The sequence below is a fragment of the Pongo pygmaeus genome, chromosome 21 (genome assembly GCF_028885625.2).
Source record: "Pongo pygmaeus isolate AG05252 chromosome 21, NHGRI_mPonPyg2-v2.0_pri, whole genome shotgun sequence".
NCBI lineage: Eukaryota > Metazoa > Chordata > Mammalia > Primates > Hominidae > Pongo > Pongo pygmaeus.
The window spans coordinates 8,369,065-8,394,147 of NC_072394.2; the positions used below are offsets into that span (position 1 = coordinate 8,369,065).

At 39.1% G+C, this 25,083-nt stretch overlaps 1 protein-coding gene across 2 annotated transcripts in view; it reads right to left on the reverse strand.

Moving 5' to 3' along the window:
* ESF1 (ESF1 nucleolar pre-rRNA processing protein homolog) overlaps positions 1–25,083 on the reverse strand; it is a 68,730-nt gene that overhangs the window by 15,400 nt on the left and 28,247 nt on the right. For both annotated transcript variants that reach the window (XM_054468196.2, XM_054468195.2), the window contains exon 10: positions 3,903–4,024. In XM_054468196.2, the coding sequence (XP_054324171.1) occupies positions 3,903–4,024 (122 nt within the window). The remainder of the gene's footprint in view (positions 1–3,902; positions 4,025–25,083) is intronic.

Below are 25,083 nucleotides of genomic sequence, written 5' to 3' on the forward strand. Positions count from 1 at the left end.
TTCCTAATCTAATTTGAACAGACTTTTTACTAAATTAGCAAATTTAAATAAAGCAATCAAATCTATAGAATAAATAGAACACATGTGAACTAAGATCAGACTAACCAGACTGAATTTATCTCTAGGAATCTAAAACATCTGAAGTCATTTAAACAAAAATATTTAGAATGCCATTATTGTTAAACATCCTGCATGCAAAAAGAATCACTAAAGCCCTAAAGAATATTTATTTTGACATTAATGTCCTTTTAAGAACAAGTGCTTCTGGCTTTTTTTTTTTTGAGACAGAGTTTCGCTCTTGTCGCCCAGGCTGGAGTGCAGTGGCGTGACCTCAGCTCACCGCAACCTCTGACTCCCAGGTTCAAGCGGTTCTCCTGCCTCAGCCTCCCAAGTAGCTGGGATTACAGGCGCCTGCCACCACACCCAGCTAATTTTTTGTATTTTTAGTAGAGATGGGGTTTCACCATGTTGGGCAGGCTGGTCTTGAACTCCTGACCTTAGGTGATCCGCCTGCCTCAGCCTCCCAAAGTGCTGGGATTACAGGTGTGAGCCAACACGCCCAGCCAAGAACAAGTGCTTCTTTTTTTTTTTTTTTTTTGAGATGGAGTCTCGCTCTGTTGCCCAGGCTGGAGTGCAATGGCACGATCTCGGCTCACTCAAGCTCCACCTCCTGGGTTCACGCCATTCTCCTGCCTCAGCCTCCCAAGTAGCTGGGACCACAGGTACCCACCACCACGCCTGGCTAATTTTTTTGTATTTTTAGTAGAGACAGGGTTTCACCGTGTTAGCCAGGATGGTCTCGATCTCCTGACCTCATGATCCGCCCGCCTCGGCCTCCCAAAGTGCTGGGTTTACAAGCATGAGCCACTGCACCCAGCCAGAACAAGTGCTTCTAAGAATTTTTTTTTTTTCTTACCAAACTATTATATGGATTCAGCAGTAACATGCTTTTAACGAAGAATATTTGCTATGTATCTACTCAACACATTTCTTTAACTGCTTTATAGATCTAAACAACAGCTAGATCAAAATACTAGATAACATGGCATATAACAGGTATTCATTTCTTCAGTAATAATTTTTCAGTATCAAAATTGAAACCACTGAGGAACAAAGGGGCAAAAATATTTTTAACTTGAAGAAAATTCTTGAAACTCTTCCATATACAAAGAACCTGTGGAGTTGGAAAGGATCCGTTGGAGTCAAGTCCAGTACTGAGTACTGTAGGGTCTAGAACACCCTGGACACTCAACAATGTATTTTGAATGCTGCTGACAAACGAGTCCAGACTTAGCCCAAATGAATGGAAAAAGTAAAAGCACAAACTCAAAGCTCCCAGAAAATGAAAATCCAACAGAATAGCTGCTACAATTCTCAGAATGACTACTTTATTGACCCCATGAGGGCCCACTTGAGACATCTCCAATAAACTGATAGCTTAACACTTGAGGAGTTATTTCATTTAGAAGATATTTTACTCACTTTGGGAGGCTGAGGCGGGCAGATCACGAGGTTAGGAGATGGAGACTATCCTGGCTAACATGGTGAAACCCCGCCTCTACTAAAAATACAACAAAATTAGCCGGGCGTGGTGATGGGCGCCTGTAGTCCCAGCTACTTGGGAGGCTGAGGCAGGAGAATGGCATGAACCCGGGAGGTGGAGCTTGCAGTGAGCCAAGATCGGGCCACTGGACTCCAGCCTGGGCGACAGACCGAGACTCCGTCTCAACAAAAAAAAAAAAAAAAAAAAAATTTTACTGCCTACTGAGTTTGAAAAGGAGTTCTAGGGAAGAAGAGAGTTAGTTAGCACATCAATGGAAGCAGGGCTCTTACCCCACATGGTGTTACATGTATATTATTTTCATACATGGTTTCTGGCTTGTAAGTTCCTTAGCCCTTGCTACAGTCTTTTGTGTTCGGTCTTAAGGGCAGGACTGTACTCTTCCCTCACCTTTCTGATTGTGCGTCTTAAGACCTTCCCCAGAGAGGGTCCTGCCCTGTACTTGTGGGGAAAGAATGCTGGCATCATGAAGCTTCCATAAAAACCCGAGAAACGAGTTCACAGAGCTTCTGAATAGCTGGACACATGGAAATTCCTGGAGGGTGGAGCGCCCAGGGAGGCATGGAAGCTCCACACCCCTTCCCCCATACCTTACCCTATTTCCTCTGTATCCTTTGTAATATCCTTTATGATAAACCAGCAAATGTGTGTAAATGTTTCCCTAAGGTCTGTGGCCACTCCAACAAGTTAATTGAACCTAAAGAGGGGGTCGTGGGAACCCCAACTTGAAGCCAGTCAGTCAGAAGTTCTGGATGTCCAGACTTCAGACTGGTGTCTGAAAGGGTGGAGGCAGTCTTGAGGACTGAGCCCCCAATCTATGGGATCTGACACTATCTCCAGGTAATGTTGGAATTGGAGGTCACCCAGCTGGTGTCCACTGGTTAGTGTGTGGAGAAAACTCCCTACCCATTTGTTCACAGAAGTCTTCTTCTGTGTTGATAGTTGCAGTGTGAGAGCAGAGGAAAAACACAGTCTGGAAGAGTTTTTCCCATAAGACCCAATTTCTCCATTATACTATCCGTTTCCACAAACACTGACTACAATAGAAGTATAAAAATTACTCCACTGCATCATTCAGCTTTGCATCTCTCCACCCTTATAGCACTAAAAGTCAAAGCTGTACCAAAAGCATTATAAGAATACACAGTATAGAAACAGTATAGTGGGGAACAGAAGAAAGAACACTGGTTTGAGTAACTGTGGATTCTGGTCTCAGCTTGGCCACTGGTATGCTATGTAACCTCAGACTAATCAGCTAATTTTTTTTACAACTATAAAACAGGGCTGGACTAGAATTAATAATTTTAAGATTCCCCAAGTTGCAAAATTTTGTCATTATCAGTAATAATGATCTAAGGCACACCACTGCCAGAATGCTGCATTTCAGTGACAAGAGCACTTTTAGTGGCAAAAACCTAAGTGATCTGTACTATTACTGAGGACTCTGGAAAACTCTGGAAAAGATGTTATTCCCTGAACAACATGAGTCAAATCATATTGTCCACAGAAACCATATTAACACAGAGGAAATACTCTTATTTATTTGTTTGTTTATTTATTTTTTGAGACAGAGTCTTGCCCTGTCGCCCAGGCTGGAGTGCAGTGGCGCGATCCTGACTCACTGTAACCTCCGCCTCCTGGGTTCAAGCGATTCTCCTGCTTCAGCCTCCCAAGTAGCTGGGATTACAGATGCGCGCCACCACGCCCAGCTAATTTTTGCATTTTTAGTAGAGACAGGGTTTCACCATGTTGGCCAAGCTGGTCTTGAACTCCTGACCTCAGGTGATCCACCTGCCTTGGCCTCCCAAAGTGCAGGGATTACAGGCATGAGCCACTGCACCCGGCCAGGAAATACTCTTGATAAAGGAATTTAATGACAATACGGTGATAGATAAGCCATAATACTGCAAGGTGAAAATGCAGGTTGAGAGATGGAAAGTATGGCATAATTTCACTCATGTTAAAAACCTCTATGTGCATATATCCTCAAGGAAAAAAGTCTGTATGTACCTCTTTTGCTCAGAAACACAGAACAGAATCATACTGCTTATATCTAGATATTAAGTATGTGTTTTACGTAGGTGGCATGTAAATGTAAAATGTCAGAATGCAGCAGTTGAAGTGGCTCTGGACTGTGACCAGGCTTTGTACACCACTATGTGGCCATGCCGAAAATACTTAACTTTCTGCATTCTCACTTTGCTCTTTCTTAAAACTGGGATGATAACAAGGCCTACTTCAGTGAGTGGTTACATTTTGAGATAATGGATTCCAAGCACCTGGTACCATCTGATACATGGCTGGTATTCAACAAACATTTGGTCATAATTATCACTGATACCTTCTGTTTCCTTTTCAGTCTTTTTTTCTCTTTCTTCTTCTCTAAAAATTGTTCCCAAGGGGTCAGTTTATCCTTTCCTTCCAATTTGTTTTTGACCATCTCTTCTGCACTTTCTTTAAGACCTGAGGAAAAATCCAAATAGTTTAGCTTAAAATGTCTTATTGTCTGGCAATCACTTAAACATATAATTTATAAAGACAAATATAATTTATGCATATTTAATAGAATAACAAACATGCAATGGTAAATATCTGTAATATCCCAATATCATACAGTGACATAGGACCAACTTCTATAAAAGTTATTTCCTAATGACAAACAACAATAACCTAACCAAACAAAATCAAAACAAACCAACAAACCAACCTAGCAACCTGATACATGGTCAAGCCACTAAAGAAAAATACTGTATTTAGGCTCAGCCTTCATTTCTCTAAATTTTTTTGTTTAGAGATGCTAAGAAAACTTCTGAACTAATTCTTCTCAGGATACTAATTAATTTTTGTAGCAAAAGACAAGCGGCTTTTCTTGTCTTTAATTATCCCCACTTGCTTCTGTCATCCAAGTGAAAGCCTATGTTCTCTGCGAACTACAGGTTTTGAACAAAAATTGTTTAGTAAGGAATCCCTGTTGAAATATCCCATGAGCAAAGGATTCTCAATCTTTTCTCAAGCATTCTGTGAGGCCACATAGAAAAGATCAGAAGGACCACCAAGTTCAGATTCCATTTCATCATATGGTTTAGCTCTTTCAATGCTGCTATTTGCTCTTATATTTCATCTCAAAAGGTCTTTCTTCCTATAGTCTGCTGTTCCCGATTCACGTTTCTAGGTATCTTACGCAATAACTAGAGGGGGTAACAAGGTGGGAGAAAAAGCCCTAAGGCTGATCTATCCGTTTACAAAGACCCTCATTATTGCCAAAGTAAAGGAAATGTAAATACTGTGCTGTCCCTTTTGATAATAAAGATGTTTTTTATTTTGTAGTAGTGTTTAGAGGACATAGTTGGGTGGATCTTTAAATATTTAGATGACACAAAATTCATTAAAAAAACCGAGACATCATCAATCCAGATCATCTTCTCAGATACATTCTAAATTCTAAGAAAGTAGAAACAATACTAAATACAATTCTCTTTTGTTGATGAGTATATACAGACTGAGAACATTTAGCAATTTGTCTAAGAACATGGAGGTAGGAAGCTGCACAGCTAAATTTTGAATTCCTGGTCATCCTCTCTACTATTATCAGATACATCTAAAATGCAAGTTTGACCTACAGAATGAAGAAATATATGGCCCAAGAATAAAACCTAAAACTTTGGGCCTCTGGTTCCTTATCTGCAAAATGAATGGTTTAGATCAGAAGTATGCAACCCTTTCCTCCCAGGTGCACTGATTTTCCCCCCTCAAAACATTTGGTAAAAGTAAAAATACATAAAACAACTAAAAACAGTGCTTTTGGGCCTTGAGCTTCAAAGAACAGTTTGAAACAGCTGAAACAGATCTCTAAGATCTTCCTTGGTTTTTAACCCAAGACTTAATCTCCAAATTTCTATAGCTTAGAAAAGTATTAATGTTAACCTATATGCACACCCAAGGTAACACAGATTTGTTTTTATGACATACTGCTGTTAGGATCTCTAACTTACAGGATGCCAAATCAGAACACAATTCTCAATTCAAAAATGTTTCTTATGAGAAAAACATAATTTACTTTAGTAAACAGTTTTCAGGAGAAATGTGTAATATAAAACCATGTTTAGATCTCTGATTCAACAGACAAACAGCACCTAAGAAATGTAAACTGGGATGTTCATGTGAGAGAAAGCAGCAAATTCTGATAAAACAAGTTGATTTCAAAGAACAAAATAATTTATGTATTCTGCCTGTAGGTCAGCACACAATCAGTTCAGTCTAAAATTTTAAATGTACAGTGTTGTATTCTTACATGATGTTTAAATAATACTCTTTGAAGTATTCTACTATAATTTCCTCATGCATTAAGATTTTATTACTTCAAAATACTAAACTAATATAGAAATTTTTTCACCAAAAAAGTTATTTTCTGATTTTGTTCCAAGCTCTACTTCTAAATCACCACAATGCTAAGGAGGGTTCTATGTTGTTATCTCTTAGGTGACTAGAGGACTGGGTTGATGTGTCTCAACCTTTTTTGGAGGCATGGATAGCATGAGATTTTGATAAAAGTTATGGACTCTAACACTGTACTGGAAAAACTTGCGTACAATGTTCAAGAGGTTTATGACTATCCAAAGATCATCTCTCTGTAATGATCCAAGAGCTTAAGGTAAAGAACATTTATAGGAGCTGAAAAGGTCTAGCCTGGGGGGAGATGAAAGTCCATTCCTGTAACTTTGAAGCTTACCAGCGTTGACATTTGTAGGTTCTACATCAGGTTTTCTCAATTTCAGTATTATTGTTATTCTGGACCAGATAATTCTTTGTTGTGACGGGCTATCCTGTGCACTGGAAGTTATTAGCAATATCTCTGATTATCCACTAGATGTTAGTAACCCCAGGTGTAATAATCAAAAATGTCTCCAGACATTGCCAAATATCCTCTTGGGGGGCAAAATTACCTCTAGTTAAGAATCACTGTTCTAGACAATCATTAAAAATCATTTCTAAAAAAAAGGGCTATGTCAATATTTGAACCACGTAAGTGATGGTATTTTATTTGGTGCTTGATTATATAATGTCTTCCTAATTTATAAGTTTCATCTGAGCAGTCCTTTCTTCTAACTAGACCAAAAGCAGCTTAAAGTCACCTTCTTTAGTATTTCATAATATTTAGCATAGTGCCAGACACATAGTAAATACTTAATAAACACTTAATTGATCTGTCTTAAAGGAGGGATTCTTATTTCAAGCCAACTGTTTGATCTTTCATGTTTGGAACATATTCTCTCTAACAGAAAATGAATCAAAACTGTAGGATTGAAATAAATGGGCTTGATCCTCAAGTGGTTCATGTGGTTAAAAACAAAAAAGAAAAGGACTTATAAGTCTAAAATAATTCATGTTATGTTTATTCTTAGGAAATATTATTTTTCTGGTACTTTGTTTACAACAATAAAGAAATAGTATCTTCAGTTTAATAGTCTGTAATTTTTTTTTGCCTGGCTCTCACTTAATACACCCAAATAGTAGCATAAGAAACACATTGCAATGAATTCACACACCACCATGATAACTTAAAAAATGCTTTGTTCTTGTTGTCATCATGAGGTCATTTAAATTTCTTGCCACAGATCACAGCTGTTTATGTCCTAAGTTCTTAAAAATATGCCCATCCCAGAAGCCTCTTGGCATAAGTACAAGAACATTCTTCAGTGACAGTTTTACCTCCGAGAGCAGCCACTATGTGACTGAAAAACAACTTCATTGTAACTGTTTTTAGTTTTGCACAAATTTGTTTAAAAAATTTTAAGTACATATCCAAGGACTTCTGAATTAGTTAAAAATAACATCAATAATCCTACAAATAAGGGGCAAAAACCTCTTTCAGAGCCAACAACATAGATGACTCAATTATGACAATAATAATTTAAGCACAATCCATTCAGAATTATTCTGGCAGTTTGCATACATATAAAAATGTTTTTAAATATCCTTGCAAAACACACAAAAATAAGAGTATACATTCCGCCTACCTTACTCATTTGTAATATCTGAAAAGTCTTCAAAGGGCAGGAGATGAACAACTTAAAATAACTCCACTAGGTACTACAATCGGCTTTGGTCATAAAAACAAAATGTACATTTAAACATTTCTGATATAGGCTGAAACTAGCACTCTTTAATTAAACCTGACTGTGTAACACTCAATTCCAAAAGTAGCTTTTAAAATCTAACCAGCCACCACCACTGCCACCAAAACTTCAAATTTGGAATCCACTCTGAGTATAAGGCTTTTTTTTTTGAGACAGAGTCTTGCTCTGTCACCCAGGCTGGAGTGCAATGGTGCAATCTCGGCTCACTGCAACTTCCGCCTCCCAGATTCAAGCGATTTTCCTGCCTCAGCCTCCCTAGTAGCTAGGATTACAGGCACACGCCTCCACGCCCGGCTAATTTTTTTTGTATTTTTAGTAGAGACAGGGTTCGCCATGTTGGCCAGACTGTGGCCGAACTGAGTAAAAGGCTTTTTAGAGGAAAACCACTGGCCATGCCTTGAGGAACAGTGTCATCAAAGACACTCCTTCAAACTCTCCACCCCAATGGTGTAGGGAGAAGGAAGGACACATTCACTCACATAACAGGGGTCACAGGATATTTGGTCCAGATAAGTAAACGGGATCTTTGCCAGGGCCATTTTTTCCTCCCTGGTAAAGTAGGGTGACTATGTGCACAGGATATCCTTAAAGCATATTGGATAAGCCAAGTGATCAATCTTTCAAATAAGAAATATGAAGATCTGAAGTGTTTTGAACTTGGTTCAGGATCTTACAATTTCTTGTATGAACTTCTGTAAATCCCTCTCTCCTAAACTTTTTTTTTTTTTTTTGGAGACAGGGTCTTGCTCTGTTGCCCAGGCTGGAGTGCAGTAGTGCAATCACAGCTGACTGCAGCCTAGATCTCCCAGGCTCAAGCAATCCTCCCACCTCAGCCTACTGAGTAGTGGGACCACAGGTGTGCATCACCATACCCAACTAATTTATTTTACTTTTTGTAGAGATGTAAGTCTCACTATGTTGCCCAGGCTAGTCTTGAACTCCTGGGCTCAAATGATCCTCCTGCTTCAGCCTCCCAAAGTGCTGGGATTACAGTCATGAGCCACCGTGCCCAGCCTCTCCTAAACTCTTACAGTACCATGGTCTTTTATTCTCTAGCATTTGTCACAGTTGGAATTATATATTCATTTGTGGAATTGTAAAAATTATTATTAATGGGTATCTCAATAGGTTGCAAGGTTGCAAACTCCATGAGGGCAAAGGTCATAGCCTGTTTTTCTCTTGCTGGTAACTCTAGTGTCCAGTGAAAGGTGTGACATACAGCATGCATCTTATAAATGTCTGCTAAATAAAAGAGCAAATAAAAGAAAAAAATGAGTCAAATTTGTTCCCAACCTTACAGACTAGGAACAACAATGCATAAAATTAAAAAGTAAAATAACAACTAGCCTTGTGAACAATAGTAAACAGCAAAAATGACCAATCAGGCACAGCCAACAAATACTCTTTGGGTGCACTTAACACTATGAGAATAGTGTTACACAGAAACAACACAGTCATAAGGATAATAAGGATGAGGGTACAGGAAGCTGCTTAGATAGGCAATTGCTTCTTATATAACCCTCAATTCTGTACCTTCCAAAACATTCAGTGAAGCATCCATAGAAAATATGCCCAAAGTATGTGATCAATGAACACACGGTTTTTTTGTTGCTGATTGTCTAAAAGCTATTTAACTGGGTAGAAATTGCTTTACATTTGTCTTGAATTTGAGCTTATCATACTCTTCTTCCAAATCACCTTTTACTCTCCCTTGAAATGATGTCTTCCATTTACAATCATATTCGGTTTACTGTAAATCGAGCTGCCCCTGCTTCTTAGAATCAAATATTCTTAAAAGCTAACTTCAAATACAAAACAACATTTGGGCCTCATTAGGGAGCTATTGTTTCCTGTATTTGCCTGTACTTTACTTGTATGTTTTCTTTGTCTTTCAAGTAGTTTGTAATCACAATGTACACAATATCAAGCTATCCTAGTACTGACAAACTAAAATTCTGTCCAAGTCTGGTGAAGTCATTCTGCTAATTAGTTTACGGCAAAGAAGACTGAAGAACTACTTGTTCTATTGTTACTTTTATACATGTTTATGGACAAGGTCGAAAATAAATGAAAACTTTTAAATGTAAGGAAACAAAAGGAATTTCTTGGAATCCAGTCACAGTAAGAAAGTTCAAATAAACAAACAAAAAAAGAAAGCTCAAACAGAAATATTAAACTAGATTAGAAGCAAGGAGTTTTCCTTGGGGACAAACACTGATCTGCTATGGTCTTATATGGATCCTTGGTTGTAATGGGTTGCTGGCCAAGAAGCGAGGACACAGAGTTTGAAGCCTGATCACGGTGGGAGGTCCCAGCAGAGACCACTACATTAAGCCAAGATGCTTAAGGGTGCTCTCAGTGGGTGATGTCCCTTCCCCCACAAATCAGAGAGAACACATGCCTGTTTGGGATTTGGTTATGGGCAGAAAGAGGGAAGTAAAAATACATTTTTCCCACATAGATTTATAACCACAAACCCCTGGGTTTGTGGCTGGAATTCACACTACTTGTGTGGCCCAAAATAATCTAATCCAAAAACTCAGCTTCAATTGGTGTTGGATTGGAAGTACCCTTAGGCATCTGGCAAATATTTTTTAAAAGTACTTTTGACACAGGCTTCTGCAATTCCCTTAGGTAAAGAAAGATTCAAGAACAATGAGATTACAATCAAACTTCACAGAAACAAACTATAAGAACCATAAAGACTATGAATATTGGAATTATCAGATACAGAATATAAATCAGCACTTTTAAAAAACAAAAGAAGAAATTAAAAGATCAGACTAACAAAAGGATAAGACTAGAAAAAAAATAAACAGCACACTAGACAGAGGTAAAGAAAGAATTAATGAACTGAAAAACAAAAGTGAAGAAATTACCCAGCATGTTGTAGAGATTCAAAGGGATGGAAAATATGAGTTATCAGATTGAGAGTTAGAATGTACTACACATATTAAACAGGATTTCCAGAAGGAGAAAACAGAGAAGATTGGGAAAATGTAATACTCTCAGAGAAAACGGTAGAAAAGTTTTCAGAACAAAAGATGATAATCTTCAGGATTTGGGGTATTTAATTCCAAGCAAGATTAAAGCTAACAAGCAAAAATGACCTACATCAGAGTGCAACTCTAGAACACTTAAAATATGTTAAAAGCCAGGTACCCAAGACAACACTGTAGAGCAAGACCACATCTCTCCTGACAGGATTCAAAAGTGGGCCCTGAGGGATTAAAATACTTGTTCTTTAGTCACACCGGCTTCCTGACTTGCACAGGAGTCAAGAGGAAGTCTTGTGAGCTCACAGTAAAATTGCCCCTTCCCAGAAAGAGGCTAAGAGGGGGACTGGCTTGGTGCATCCAAGATAATAGCTGATACCTTTCCCTCCCTAATCCTCAATATTCACAGCCTCACTATCACAATCTGCCCCCAGGAATCATCCCACCAGGAATAATCTATTTATGCCTTTTCTCCCTATTCATTTTGGTCACTGCAAAAAGCCCCTAATCATCTTGTCCCCCTAATATCCCATGTTCTCATCCCCAGAAGGTAACAATACATCAATTCTTCTGCCCCATTCCCTGCCAACTCTCTATCACTAAATTCTGTGGAATTCACAGTACATCATCAGCAGAATCTCATTATATCTCTGAACATTTTCTTTATCTTGTTCTAACTGAAACCTGGCTCTCCACCAAGGATACCGCATACTACAGTCCTTTCAACTGTTGCTGTTGGTTTGCATTTTAGTTCATTTTCTTCACAGAACCCCCACACAAACTGGCCTACAGGTGGGCCAGATGTGGTGGTCGTTAATGTTCTTCATCCAGTTTTCTGAAGTGTGGTACTGGTCTAGGGATAGGCAGACCAACTGACCAGTAAAACACAGAGCCAAGCAACAAACCCACAGTTCTGAAACTCTGGTACATGAGAGGTGATATGTCAGATTACTAGAGGAAAGGAGAGATTATTCAACAAATGGAACAAGATAAAAAAGATTTTCTATATGGCACAAGATAAAATCAGGTCCTTATCTCATATTAAAAAAAATAACTCAAGGACTTAAATGTCCCAAACCTTACAACTTTTAGTAAAAAATCAAAGGGAACATTCTTCTCATCTGTACAAAAAAGAGTTTCTTAGATAAAACAGAAAATATTAACTATAAAAGATAAATCTGACAATATTAAAATCAAGTATTCTTGTTCATTAGATGACACAAGAAAGTGAGAGAAGAGAGGAATTACAAATTAGAAGATATTTGCTGTCTTATACAAGACAAAGGGTCAGTATCAGAATAAAGAGCTGCTAAAAGCCAACAGGAAAAGCACAAACAGTACAACAGAAATATGGCCAAAAAACATCTATTAGTATTTCACGGAGAAGGAAACACATGTTCAATCTCATTGGTGACAAGAGAAATGCAAATCAAGTACTGCTGGTAGAAATGTCAAGTAATATCACCACCCTTATAAAGTTCAACATTCATGGTCAGGCGTGGTGACTCATGCCTATAATCCCAGCACTTTGGGAGGCCAACGCGGGTGGACTACCTGAGGTCAGGAGTTCCAGACCAGAGTGGCCAATGTGGCGAAACCCTGTCTCTACTAAAAATACAAAAAATTAGCCAGGTGTGGTGGTGGACGCCTGTAATCCCAGCTACTTGGGAGTTCGAGACCAGTCTGGCCAACATGGCAAAACCCTGTCTCTACTAAAAATACAAAAAAACTAGCCAGGTGTGGTGGTAAGTGACTGTAATCCCAGCTACCTGGGAGACTGAGGCAGGAGAATTGCTTGAACCCAGGAGATGGAGGTTGCAGTGCTGAGATCACGCCATTGCACTCCAGCCTGGGCAACAGAGCGAGACTGTCTCAAAAAGAAAAAAAAAAAAGTGCAACATTCATATACCTTATGACTCAGCAATTATACTCCTAACACAAATACCCAGAAAAACTTAAACCTGTACTAGGGGACATGCATAGAAATGTTCCTAATGGCATGATTCATCATAGTAACACCTAAGAACAACTGAAATGTGACAGGAGTATGAATATATAAACTATAGTATATAAGTTAAGTGGATGAGCTACAGCTACACAAAATAAATCTTGGCAATATAAAGTGAAAAAAAAATCAGTCCCAAAATGATTTAAAAGTATCCCAAACACACCCACACTTCCTCCCAGATTAACAAAGTTAACAACTTTAATATCACAGATATATGCAAATATCACCACAATTTTAGAACATTTTCATCTCTTCAAAAAGAAACCCTGTTCCCGCCCTCCCTCCTGTGGCAACCACTAGCCTACTTTTCTGTCTCTATAGATTTCCCTGTTCTGGATACTTTTGATAAAATATGTGGTCTTTTTGACTGTCTTCTTTCACTTAGCATAGTACTTTCAAGGTTCATCTATGTTGTAGCATGTATCAGCACTTCATTCCTTTGTATGTACCCATTATCTCTTAAGAATATTTATAAGTTATATAAAACTACATACAATGTTCCAAAGAAGACATACAAATGGCCAACAGGTATATGCTGAACATCAAGAGTATCAGAGATGCAAATCAAAACCATGATGAGGTATTACCTCACACTTGCTAGGATGGGTATTATAAAAATGACAAGAGATAACAAATGCCGGTGAGGGTGTGTACACTGTTGGTGGGATTATAAATTGGTACAGCTATTATGGAAAACAGCATGGAGGTTCCTCAGAAACTTAAAAACAGAACTACCATAAGATCCAGCAATCCCACTTCTGGGTATATATCCAAAGGAAATGAAATCAGTATCTTGAAGAGACATCTGAACTCCTATGTTCACTGCAGCATCATTCGCAATAACCAAGATAGGGAAACAACCTAAGTGTCCATCAACAGGTGAATTAATAAAGAAACAGTGGTACATATATACAATGGAATATTATTCAGCCACAAAAAAGAAAAACCTGCCATTTGTGACAACACAGATGATCCTGGAGAACATATTATGTTCGGTGAAGCCAGACACAGAAAGATAAATACCTAGTAGAGTTCATTTATATGTGGCATCTAAAAAAGTCAAACTCAGAAGCAGAGAGTAAAACAGCGGTTGCCAAGGGCTTTAGGGTGGGGAAAATAGGGAGATGTTGGTCAAAAAATAGGAATGTTCAGTTACAAGATGAATAAGTTCTGGGATCTAGCGTACAGAATGGGTGGTGATGGATATGTTAATATCACGTAGTAATCATTACACAATGAATATGTATATTAAATCATCACACTGTATAGCTTAAATATATTCAATCTTTGTCAATTAAATATTTTTTAAAAACTATATACAATGGAAAGTAAATGAATAAATACTGAAATCTGGATAATGGTTTCCTCAAGTATGGAATGGCACGGGAGGATCAAACAGGTAAATATAAGTTATTGCAAGGTTCTAGCTTTCGTAGCAGGTGGTGGGTTCACTTATTCATTATAACAAACAAACAAACCAATCAATAAAAAGAGGCCCATGCCAGACCATTGATGAGAGACTGTCTTAATCTATAGATTATGATTACTCCAATTATGTACACCAGAGATACTTAAAAACAAAGAGGTTAAGTTTAATGAATTTGACCATATCACACTTCTGTTCTTCAAAAGACACTATAAAGAAAGTAAAATCACAAACCAGGAAGAGACACCCGCAAAACACACTACTGATAAAAGACCAGCCCAGAATATATGAAGAACTCCTAGGAATCAGAATCAGTAAGACAAAGAATACATGAATAGAGATTCTACATATGAGGAAAAACAAACTGTTCCTCCTCATTAGTAGCCAGGGAAATGCCTAAGTATTTCTTTAAAAACTGAAGTCAGGTCACATCATCTCCATTTCCCATCTCACACAGGGTGAAAGCTAAAGTCCATCCAGAGATGTAGAAAACCCTTTGTGATTTGGCTGCCTCTCTGACCTCATCTTCTGCTTCCATACCTGGCCAGCCACACTGGCCTCCTTATTATTCTTGGACACATCAGTAATGTTTCCCCCTCAGGGCGTTTGCATTTGTTGTTTCCTCTCCCTGAAATGCTCTTTCCTAGGATAACACATGGTGACTACCATCATTTCCATTAGGTCTTTGTTGAAGTGTCACTGTAGCAGTGAAGTCTTCACTGACTATCCAATTTAAATTGCTACTCATTCCCAACCATAAACTTCCTATTCCCCATGTAGGCTTTAGGCTTTTGTTTCCACAAGCTTTAATTACCATCTGAGATAGCATATATTTTGCCTATTAGTTTACTAACTTCTCTCCCTCCCCAGGCCACACACAATAGAATGCAGAGCCCACTGAAGGCCTGGACCTTTGTCTATTCTGTTCAATACTCTATGACAAGAACAGAGTCTGGTATACAGTAGGAACTCTCAATATCTGGGAATACACATACTAAAACCATGAGACACCATTACTTATGTACTCAAATGGCAAGAGTGAAAAAGCCTGATAATATCAGTTAAAGGTAACGATAAAGAGCTATGGGAACTCATACTACTGGTGAGAGTATAAGATGGCACAAGCATTTGGGAAAACACATGACCTAGTAGAGGTAATTATGAGCACGTTACAACCAAGAAATTCTACATATATCCAAGAAATTCCATGCATATCTTCGTGATACATCCAAGAATATTCACAAAGGCATTGTTTCATAATAGAAATAAAGTATAATAACGAGCAATAGAACAGATACATTGTGATATAGTTATACAATGGAATTCTCTGTAGCCATGAAAATGAATGAACCATATACACATATATGGATACGGCTAACTCTCAAAAATAGAATGTTTAATTTTATTTTTTACTTTTTAGAGATGGAGTCTCACTCTGTGGCCCAGGCTGGAGTGTAACGGTGCGATTTTGGCTCACTACAACCTCCCCTTCCCGGATTCAAGCGGTTCTCCCGCCTCAGCCTTCCAAGTAGCTGGGATTATAGGCACCTGCCACCACACCCAGCTAATTTGTATTTTTTTTAGCAAAGACGGAGTTTCACCATGTTGGCCAGGATGGTCTCAAACTCCTGACCTCAGGTGATCTGCCCACCTTAGCCTCCCAAAGTGCTGGGATTACAGGCATGAGCCACCATGCCTGGCCCAGAATGTTTACTTTTTAAAAAGGCAAATGACAAGAATACACAGAGGATGCTTTTATAAAGTTCAAAATTAACAAAACTACAAAATAGACTATTAGGAATAGATGTATCTGTGGTAAAACTACATAGAAAAGAAAAAGAATGATTAATACATAACTGGGAAGTCACACAGAGGACTGCAGACACTGGTAATGTCTGTGGCTATATGTGTTCATTTTATTTTTATTATTTGACACAGAGTCTCGCTCTGTCACCCAGACTGGAATGTAGTAGCATGTGATCTCAGATCACTGCAACCTCCACCTCCTGGGCTCAAGAGATTCTCATGCCTCAGCCACGCGAGTAACTGGGATTATAGGTGTGTGCCACCATGTCTGGCTAACTTCTTGATTTTTATTAGACATGGGGTTTCACCATATTGGCCAGGCCAGTCTTGAACTCTTGGCCTCAAGTGATCTGCCTGTCTTGGCCTCCCAAAGTGTTGGGATTACAGTTGTGAGCCACTACGCCCAGCCCATTTTATTTTTCTTTAAACTGTAAATACACACTTTAATATATAAATATATACACATATAGTATTTCTTTAATCTATGACTTTTTCTCCACAATGAAGTATAAACATTTTTTAAAAGACAGTAAAAGAATGTTTACCCTTTGACAACTGTGTGCTAAACAGCTTTCACCTGCCTCTTTGTCAGTTAATCCCCATCAAAATAACTTAAACCTAAATTTTCTGACTTTGAGGCCTCTATGCTCTTTCTGTAATCACAATGAACTGTTAATGCTATCCCAAATTTCATTATAAGCAGGCCCTACAGACTGCATTTGAAAAATCCACCTGTAAACTGGTGGCTTGACATTCAAGGGTGCCTAATCATTTTCTTCCCTGGAAGAGTTTCCTGTCCACAGAAGCTATGAATATAGAAGGATATACTGAGGCTAGGGTACAACCTAAACAGCATTTCTAAGTCAATTTCAAACACTTCGTTATAAAAAACAAAAAGAAATGATAAACATTTCAACTTCCCTAGCATTCCAATATTTTAAAACATTTATAACAGTTAGTCACAACTAAATTCAAACTTGATTTTTCTTCTTGCAATCTAAATATTTTCTTCCATATTTATTAGGGTGAGTTTATATAAGTTAACCATAATTCCTCTACTTTTAAAAAGACTTTCCAAATAACTACTAAGAAAGCAGTACCTTCCCAACCATTTTCCTACATGGTAGACACAATGACAATGTTTGTACAGCATGACAGAGAAAACGGAGGAAGCAACCAGAGAAGAAAACAGCCTAGGGGCTCTGGTGGGCCTAAGGATGAAAGGGATCAAGATTGTGGCTAATTTGTCATCCACTGGTGGTACGCTGGTTGGGAATCCTTGAAAGAGTAATCCTTTAAGGTTTACTCTTTCAACTTTTGTATTTGTAATTAACTGGCTACTTCATTGGCAGTGCCCTTTACACAGTATTTGAAAGAGTATACCAGAGAAAAATGAGTTGTATATTAAAAAAAAAAAAAGAGGGCTGGGCATGGTGGCTTATGTCTGTAATCCTAGCATTTTGAGAGGCTGAGGCAGGTGGATCACGAGGTCAAGAGATAGAGACCACCCTGGCCAACACAGTGAAACCCCGTCTCTACTAAAAATACAAAAATTAGCTGGGGGTGGTGGTGCGCACCTGTAGTCCCAGCTACTCGTGAGGCAGAGGCAGAGGCAGGCGAATTGCTTGAACCCGGGAGGTGGAGGTTGCAGTGAGCCGAGATGGCACCACTGCACTGCAGCCTGCCGACAGAGCGAGACTCGGTCTTGAAAAAAAAAGAGAGAGAGAGAAAATATAGAATGAGGGTAACAGAGAATCAAAATAATATTAACATTTAGGACTTCAATGGTCACATGTCAGCTAATGATGGAACACTTTCTGAGAAACGTGTTAGGCATTTTTATTGTTGTGCAAATATTAAAATAGAGTATACTTACATAAACCTAGATGGTGTATAGCTTACCACACACCTAGGCTAATGTTAAGACCTTTTTATCATTGTGTGAACATCATAATAGAGTATACTTACACAAACCTAGATGTTATAGCTTATTACACACCTAGGTTATATGGTATGACCTATTGCTCCTAGGCTACAAACCTGTACAGCATGTTACTATACTGAATGCTGTAGGCAACTGTAACACAATAGTAGTATTTGTGTATCTAAACATAAAAAAGGCAATGTGTTGTGCAAAAACATTATGACAGCACTAATTGATAAGAACTTTTCAGCTGCACTATAACTCTTATGAGACCACTGTTGTGTATGCAGTCCACTGTTGATTGAAATGTCGTTATACAGGGTATGACTGCATTTTCCACAGCTTGTCTTATAAAGCTCTATTTCTATTCTTGTCAGTTCTCTGATGACAGAATCTACTAAAAATCTGTGACAGTTCTGTCTCCTAGTTTTGTGATCTTAAGCAAGTCTGCCTCAGTTTTTCTCTTCTGCAAATGGGGTACTAACCACCTTGAAGAACTTCATGTAGTACTGTGTGTGAAGCATCTAGAATAGTTCCAGATACAGCACAGGCATCCAGTAAGTGCAAACTTCCCCTTCCTCCCTCAAAGGAGATATATATATATATATATATATTTTTTTTTTTTTTTTTTTTTTTGAGATGGAGTCTTGCTCTGTTCCCTAGGCTGGAGTGCAGTGGCACGATCTTGGCTCACTGCAATCTCCGCTCCGAGGTTCATGCCATTCTCCTGCCTCAGCCTCCTGAGTAGCTGGGACTACAGACGCCCGCCACTAGGCCTGGCTAATTTTTTTTGTATTTTTAGTAGAGACAGGGTTTCATCGTGTTAGCCAGGATGGTCTCGATCTCCTGACCTTGTAATCTGCCCACCTCGGCCTCCCAAAGTGCTGGGATTACAGGCGTGAGTCACCGTGCCCAGCCCCTCAAAGGATATTTTAAAAGGTAATTCTTCTGGATCAAAATTATGCATCTAAGAATTAAATTTTTAAAATTCCCCTGTTTACAGCAATGGAATCCTAAAATAAAATATATTTTATGATGCTCTGACAATGCTTAGGAAAAGTTTGATTAAGTCCTACAGAGACAGACTTCCAATTATTATTATTTTTTTTTGAGATGGAGTCTTGCTCTGTTGCCCAGGTTGGAGTGCAATGGCATGATCTCAGGTCACTGCAACTTCCACCTCCTGGGTTCAACCGATTCTCCCACCTCAGTCTCCCGAGTAGCTTGGATTACAGGCACCTACCATCATGCCCGGCTAATTTTTTTTTTTTTTTTTTTTTTGTATTTTTGTAGCAACGGGGTTTCACCATGTTGTGACCCACCCACCTTGGCCTCCCAAAGTGCTGGGATTACAGGCATGGGCCACCGCACACCTGGCCCAGACTTCCAATTATTAGGAAAGCATACACTTTCAAAGTGTATGCTTCAATTTACTACTAAAGCACATCATTCCAAATACCAATGGGAACTCAGTGGTTACTTATCTTTGGGCATACACGGACTTCCAATTATTAGGAAAGCATATAACTTCAAAGTGTATGCTTCAATTTACTACTAAGGCACATCATTCCAAATACCAATGGGAACTCAGTGGTTACTTATCTTTAGGCATACACAGGGTCAGGTTTTCAAGGTCATGCTAAATAATTTTACAGATAAAAGTTTTCCACATCACTGAATGGGTAGATTGAGCAAGGATATATCTTTTTTATTTTTTAATTTTTTTGAGATGGAGTCTTGCTCTGTCACCCAGGCTGGAGTATAGTGGCATGATCTCGGCTCACTGCAACCTCCACTTGCCAGGTTCAAGAGATTCTCCTGCCTCAGCCTCCCAAGTAGCTCAGACTACAGGCATGAGCCACCATGCCTGGCTAATTTTTTGTATTTTTAGTAGAGATGGGGATTCACCATGTTGGCCAGTCTGGTCTCTAACTTCTGACCTCAGGTGATCTGCCCACCTTGTCCTCCCAAAGTGCTGGGATTACAGGCATGAGCCACCATGCCTGGCCGGGTATATCTTTTGACAGCTCATTTGATTACAGCTATCCCACCACCCACCCTCAGTAAAGATTAAATTGAGGAAGGAAAGTACCCTCTCACTCCCACACAAAACCAGCAGATTCAGTTTGCCCAGCCACCAGTTCAAGCCATAGGAGTTTTTACTGGCTTCACCACAGACCTCAATTCTGAAAATCACCATTGCATATTGCATACAGTGAGCAACTGTCTACAACAGTCTAACTGAAAAGACACTGAGAAAGGCTGCAAATCTTTCAGAGGACAGAAAACGGCAATATGGTCCCAGAGTGAGATTAAATTTTGTATCAAACCAAAGATCTACAGAGAAGTACTTATGCCCTATCCAGGCTGGGCCCAGTGGCTCACGCCTGTAATCCCAGCACTTTGGAAGGCCGAGGTGGGTGGATCACCTGAGGTCAGGAGTTCGAGACCAGCCTGGCTAACATGGTGAAACCCCATCTCTACAAAAAATATAAAAATTAGTTGGGTGTGGTGGCATGTGCCTGTAGTCCCAGCTACTCAGGAGGCTGAGGCAGGAGAATTGCTTGAACACGGGAGGCAGAGGTTGCAGTGAGCCAAGACAGCCCCACTGCACTCCAGCCTGGGCGAAAGAGCAAGACTCCCTCTCGAAAGAAAGAAAGAAACAAACAAACAAACAAAAAAGTAAAGTACTTACACCCTATCCTTTACTTGGCTCCAAAACCTGAACCTATGGTAGGAATTAGATTTTATTTTGTGTATAATTTTATCAAAATTATACAAAAGTTAAACAATAAAAAGTTCTCCAGTTGGCACAACAAATTAATACAATCCTTTCAAAAAGCAGGGCATGGTGGCTCATGCCTGTAATTCCAGCGCTTTGGGAGGCCAAGGAGGGAGGACAGCTTGAGGCCAGGATTTTGAAGCCAGCCTGAGCAATATAGTAAGAGCCTGGCTCTACAAAAAATAAAAAATGAACTAGGTAGACATGGTGGCACACACCTGTGGCCCTAGATGCCTGGGAGGCTGAGGCAGGAGGATCGCTTGAGCCCATGAATGAGTCATGATCGAACCACTGCATTTCAGCCTGGGCAATAGAACAAGACCTTGTCTCTTAAAAAAATAAATAAATAAATAAATAACACTTGAGAAGAGACACGAAGATGCTATACTCAAAAACGTATCTGTGAGAAAATGTAATAAAAGGTTATTATGTTATCCATTTAGCAAAACTTTATGAAGAACCTACAGCATAACATCAGGGCCCAACTTTTCAATTTTGCAATAATGAAACTGTTGAAAGCAAGTAGTATGACTGAGTTCTGTCAAAATAACACATGGAACATGTGCAACGAAAAATGACAGCTTACTAGCCAGGCAGTTAGAATACAGATAGAATAATGAAGGACAATCACAAATAGAATAGCGAAAGTTTTGCTTTCCAGACCAAAGAATTCACAACTTCAAACAAATCAGCATAGCTGTGGGCTATGGGAAAACAATACATGTGACAAGTTTTCTTTTCTTGAGCTCACTTGGGGCAGATTGCAAGTTTAAGGCATAGTTATAAAAAGAAAAAAAAAGGTATTAACAGTATGGTCTAGAAACAGTGGCTACACATGCAAACAGCGGGAAGGACTGTTATTAACAGAATCATCCTTGATCTTTGCAACCAGAGGATCTTGCTGATTTACATATTTTAACTGGAATCCTATGGGGGGATGTGGGGGGGAACCAGATCAATTAACCTGAAACTTCATAAGGCATTGCAATTTTAGCACTTTCTGAAACTACTAGTATAAAAATATCCTTGCTTTTTGCATTAAATCTTTTTTAAAAGCTTCTTGGAAAGTCTCTTTTTAAAAATTACATCGGCCGGGTGTGGTGGCTCACACCTGTAATCCCAGCACTTTGGGAGGCTGAGGCGGGTGGATCACAAGGTCAAGTGATTGAGACCATCCCGGCCAACCAACATGGTGAAACCCCATCTCTACAAAAAACACAAAAATTAGCTGGGTGTAGTGGCCCACGCCTATAGTCCCAGCTACTCGGGAGGCTGAGGCAGGAGAACCACTTGAACCCAGGAGGCGGAGGTTGCAGTGAGCCAAGATAGCGCCACTGCACTCTGGCCCGGGCGACAGAAGAAGGTCTCAAAATAAATACATAAAATAAAATAAAAAAATAAATAAAACAAAAAATAACAATAAATCAATATTATTAAGAGAGAAAACAGTCTATCAAATAATTCAAGAAGCACTGAGAAAACTACCAGCAATCATATGGAGGAAATGTATTAGCATCATTTTTAGATAACTCTAAGTGCTTCTCATTTTTATTACACATTTCAAATATGACTCCAATCTTTTTTGCACAGTATGAAGTTAATAGCTTATTACCTTACAAACTCCTCATAGTCAACCTGTTAACTGGATGATTCACGGAAGGAGCTCAGGCTTAGGTTTTAAAATTCTAGCCACTTACCAGCTGTGTGACTTCATACAAGTTACAAGAGTGCACTGTGACCTGGTTTCCTCCCCACCACTAAAATCTGAGGCAAACCACAAATTCTTTTAGCTTATTTTTAAGTTCAGGTTTTCCATTTAATGCCCTCTTCTATACTCGATTCAAAATTTTAAACATCTGGTTATTTTAAAAGTTCTGACCAAAAAAAATTTTTGTGAATACATTTCAAATAATGAGTACATTGGCAATAAATGAAAATGGAGCCAAAACTAAACAGTGAACAGGTTTTGAGATGTCTAAAAATTAAAATGCTTGAAACTGGGCTGCCTAACAAAATGAATGCCCAACTAATTCAAAAACATTTTTACTTCTAAATAAAAAGAATGAATAATACAATGGCTACATATGCATGTCACTGATGTCGCTGTTTAAACTACTCAATGGAACAACTGAACAGAGAAATGGAGATAAAATAAATGTGGCAGGGGAGGATGAAGGATAAAGAACAGATACGAGAATAAAAATGAAATTACAACTGTGAAGACTGGAGGAGGAAAAAGCAGAACAAAGGAAGAGCTACACCCCTACTCCATGCCCAAGGAATAGGAGTCAAAAAGGGACTCCTCTTGCTGTGGGAGACAGTAAGAGAAGGCCTTGCCAGCACGAGACAGTAAGAGGCACCTCTAGTTTTCTGGTTTCCATGCCTCCTTCCCAAGAGTAAGTATTCTAGAACTCTGTGTGTTCCTGCCAAGATATCCCAATGACATTCACATCCCTACCACTATTAAAGCTTTAAGATGATCAAAACTAATCTCAAAATCCCTTTATTCATATTTAAATCTGCCACCACATGAAGTTTACAATTTCCAAATCATTCCTTCTCCCAAAACAATGCTGAACATCCTCAATGACTAAAGCCGTTCTACTCACTAGTCAGTTTCAGTCAGTCATTAGTCATTAACAAAAGCCCCCTTACCCATTTATCTGCTAACTGGAGTTTCACTAAAACTTAGCTCTCTTCTGAGGACACTGCTTCCCCTCTATCTCTTTTAGCAGGTGAATTTTTCTCTCCCACTGTCCCTGCGACTAACTGCCAATTCCCATCCACTGGCTCGCCCTCCTCCCCAGTGCCTCCACTCTGAATATCATATTTTCAGGCTATACTAGATAAACTACACTCTTCCTTATTGTAGATATCTTTTTTGTAAGCAAATTCTTCCAGAACCTGATGTAGATCTCTAATGACCGCAGTTGCTCTTCTCGTTTTAATTTTAGCTCACTGCCACTCTTTCGAATACTCCTGTCATAATTCTTGGTGATTTCAGTATCCACACAGATGATCCTCTGAACACACCTTTGGCCTCATAGTTCACTGACCTCCTCTCCTATGGTTCTACACTCTACCCCATCTCAGAAATTCACTGCCAGGATTGTAAACTGGTTACGTGATTACCCAAAGTTGCAATCCCACCACAATCTTACTTTCCAAGCATCCTACTCTTCTACCACCACCTCCAATCTTTTCATTTTAACCCATTTATGCCTGGCCTGAGGTTGCAATTTTTTGAATTTTTGCAATCAAACTTTAAGCAGTAGGATATAAATAACTTCCACAAGCTTAGCATTCCAATAATGGACCACTAGGCGTAAGTTAATCTCTCTAGCAGTCTGAGCCTAACAATTCCCTTGGTGTGAAAGTGGCATGGTGCTTATAATGGAAGCATGTCTTAGTTTTTGGAAGTTACATTTTGAAGTGCTTTTTTTTAAGTGTCATGGTGCCTGCAACTTTCTATCAAATATTTTAGAAAGAGAGTTGCCTGTACTTACTGTCTCTAATTCCTCTCTTCCCATTCTTCCTTCAAACCATACTTTCATCCCCCATCATCCCACAAAAACCATTCAATATCACCAGTGAGCTTCACACTGCTAAATCCAATCGTCATTCTCAGCCTGCATTTTACTGACCCATATTCTCACTGAAATGCCTTCTTTATTGGCAGGCTGAATACCCCGCAATTCTGAATTTCCTCCTGCTTCTCTGATAGCCTCTCCAGCTGCTCGGAATGGTCCAGGCTCATGTCCTCTACCTCTAGATGTTGGAGTGCTCCAAGGATCAGCTTTTGAACCTTTCTTTTTTACCTATATTCACTACCTTGTTGTTCTTATTCACTTTCAGAGATTTACACAATGAAGATTCTCTATCTCTATCAGCCCTGTACTCTTAACTGTATAACCAACTGATTCCTTGGCATGTCTATTGAGGTATCAATGGGCATCTTGAACTTAATGTATGAAAAAAAAAAAAAAGAATTCTTGATGCTCCCTTGCAGACATGTTCCATCCACAAGCTTCACTATCTGAAAATTACTCCAAAAGCCATTTGATTGATCTCCCCAATTTGGTCCTTGCCCCCCACTTTAATCTACTTATCTATAGCAGCAAGTGTGATCCTGTTAAATATAAGAATCAGATTTGACTGCTCCTGAGCTCAAAACTCTCCAGTGGTTTCTCATCTCAGTCACAGAAATTCACGTCTTTATAATGGCCTACAAGGTCTTCATGTCTGGCCCCAAACTACCTCTCTGATCTCAGTTACTTCTGTCCTCCACTGTAGTCACACTGTTCTCCTTGGATTCCTCAAACACAAGAGACAAAGTATAGCTTCGAGGACACTCCTATGCTACTTCCTCTGCTCACACAGTCTTCCTGGGCCAGGCTCACTCCCTGACCTCTACTTTCTTTAGTTCGTGGTCAAATATGTTTC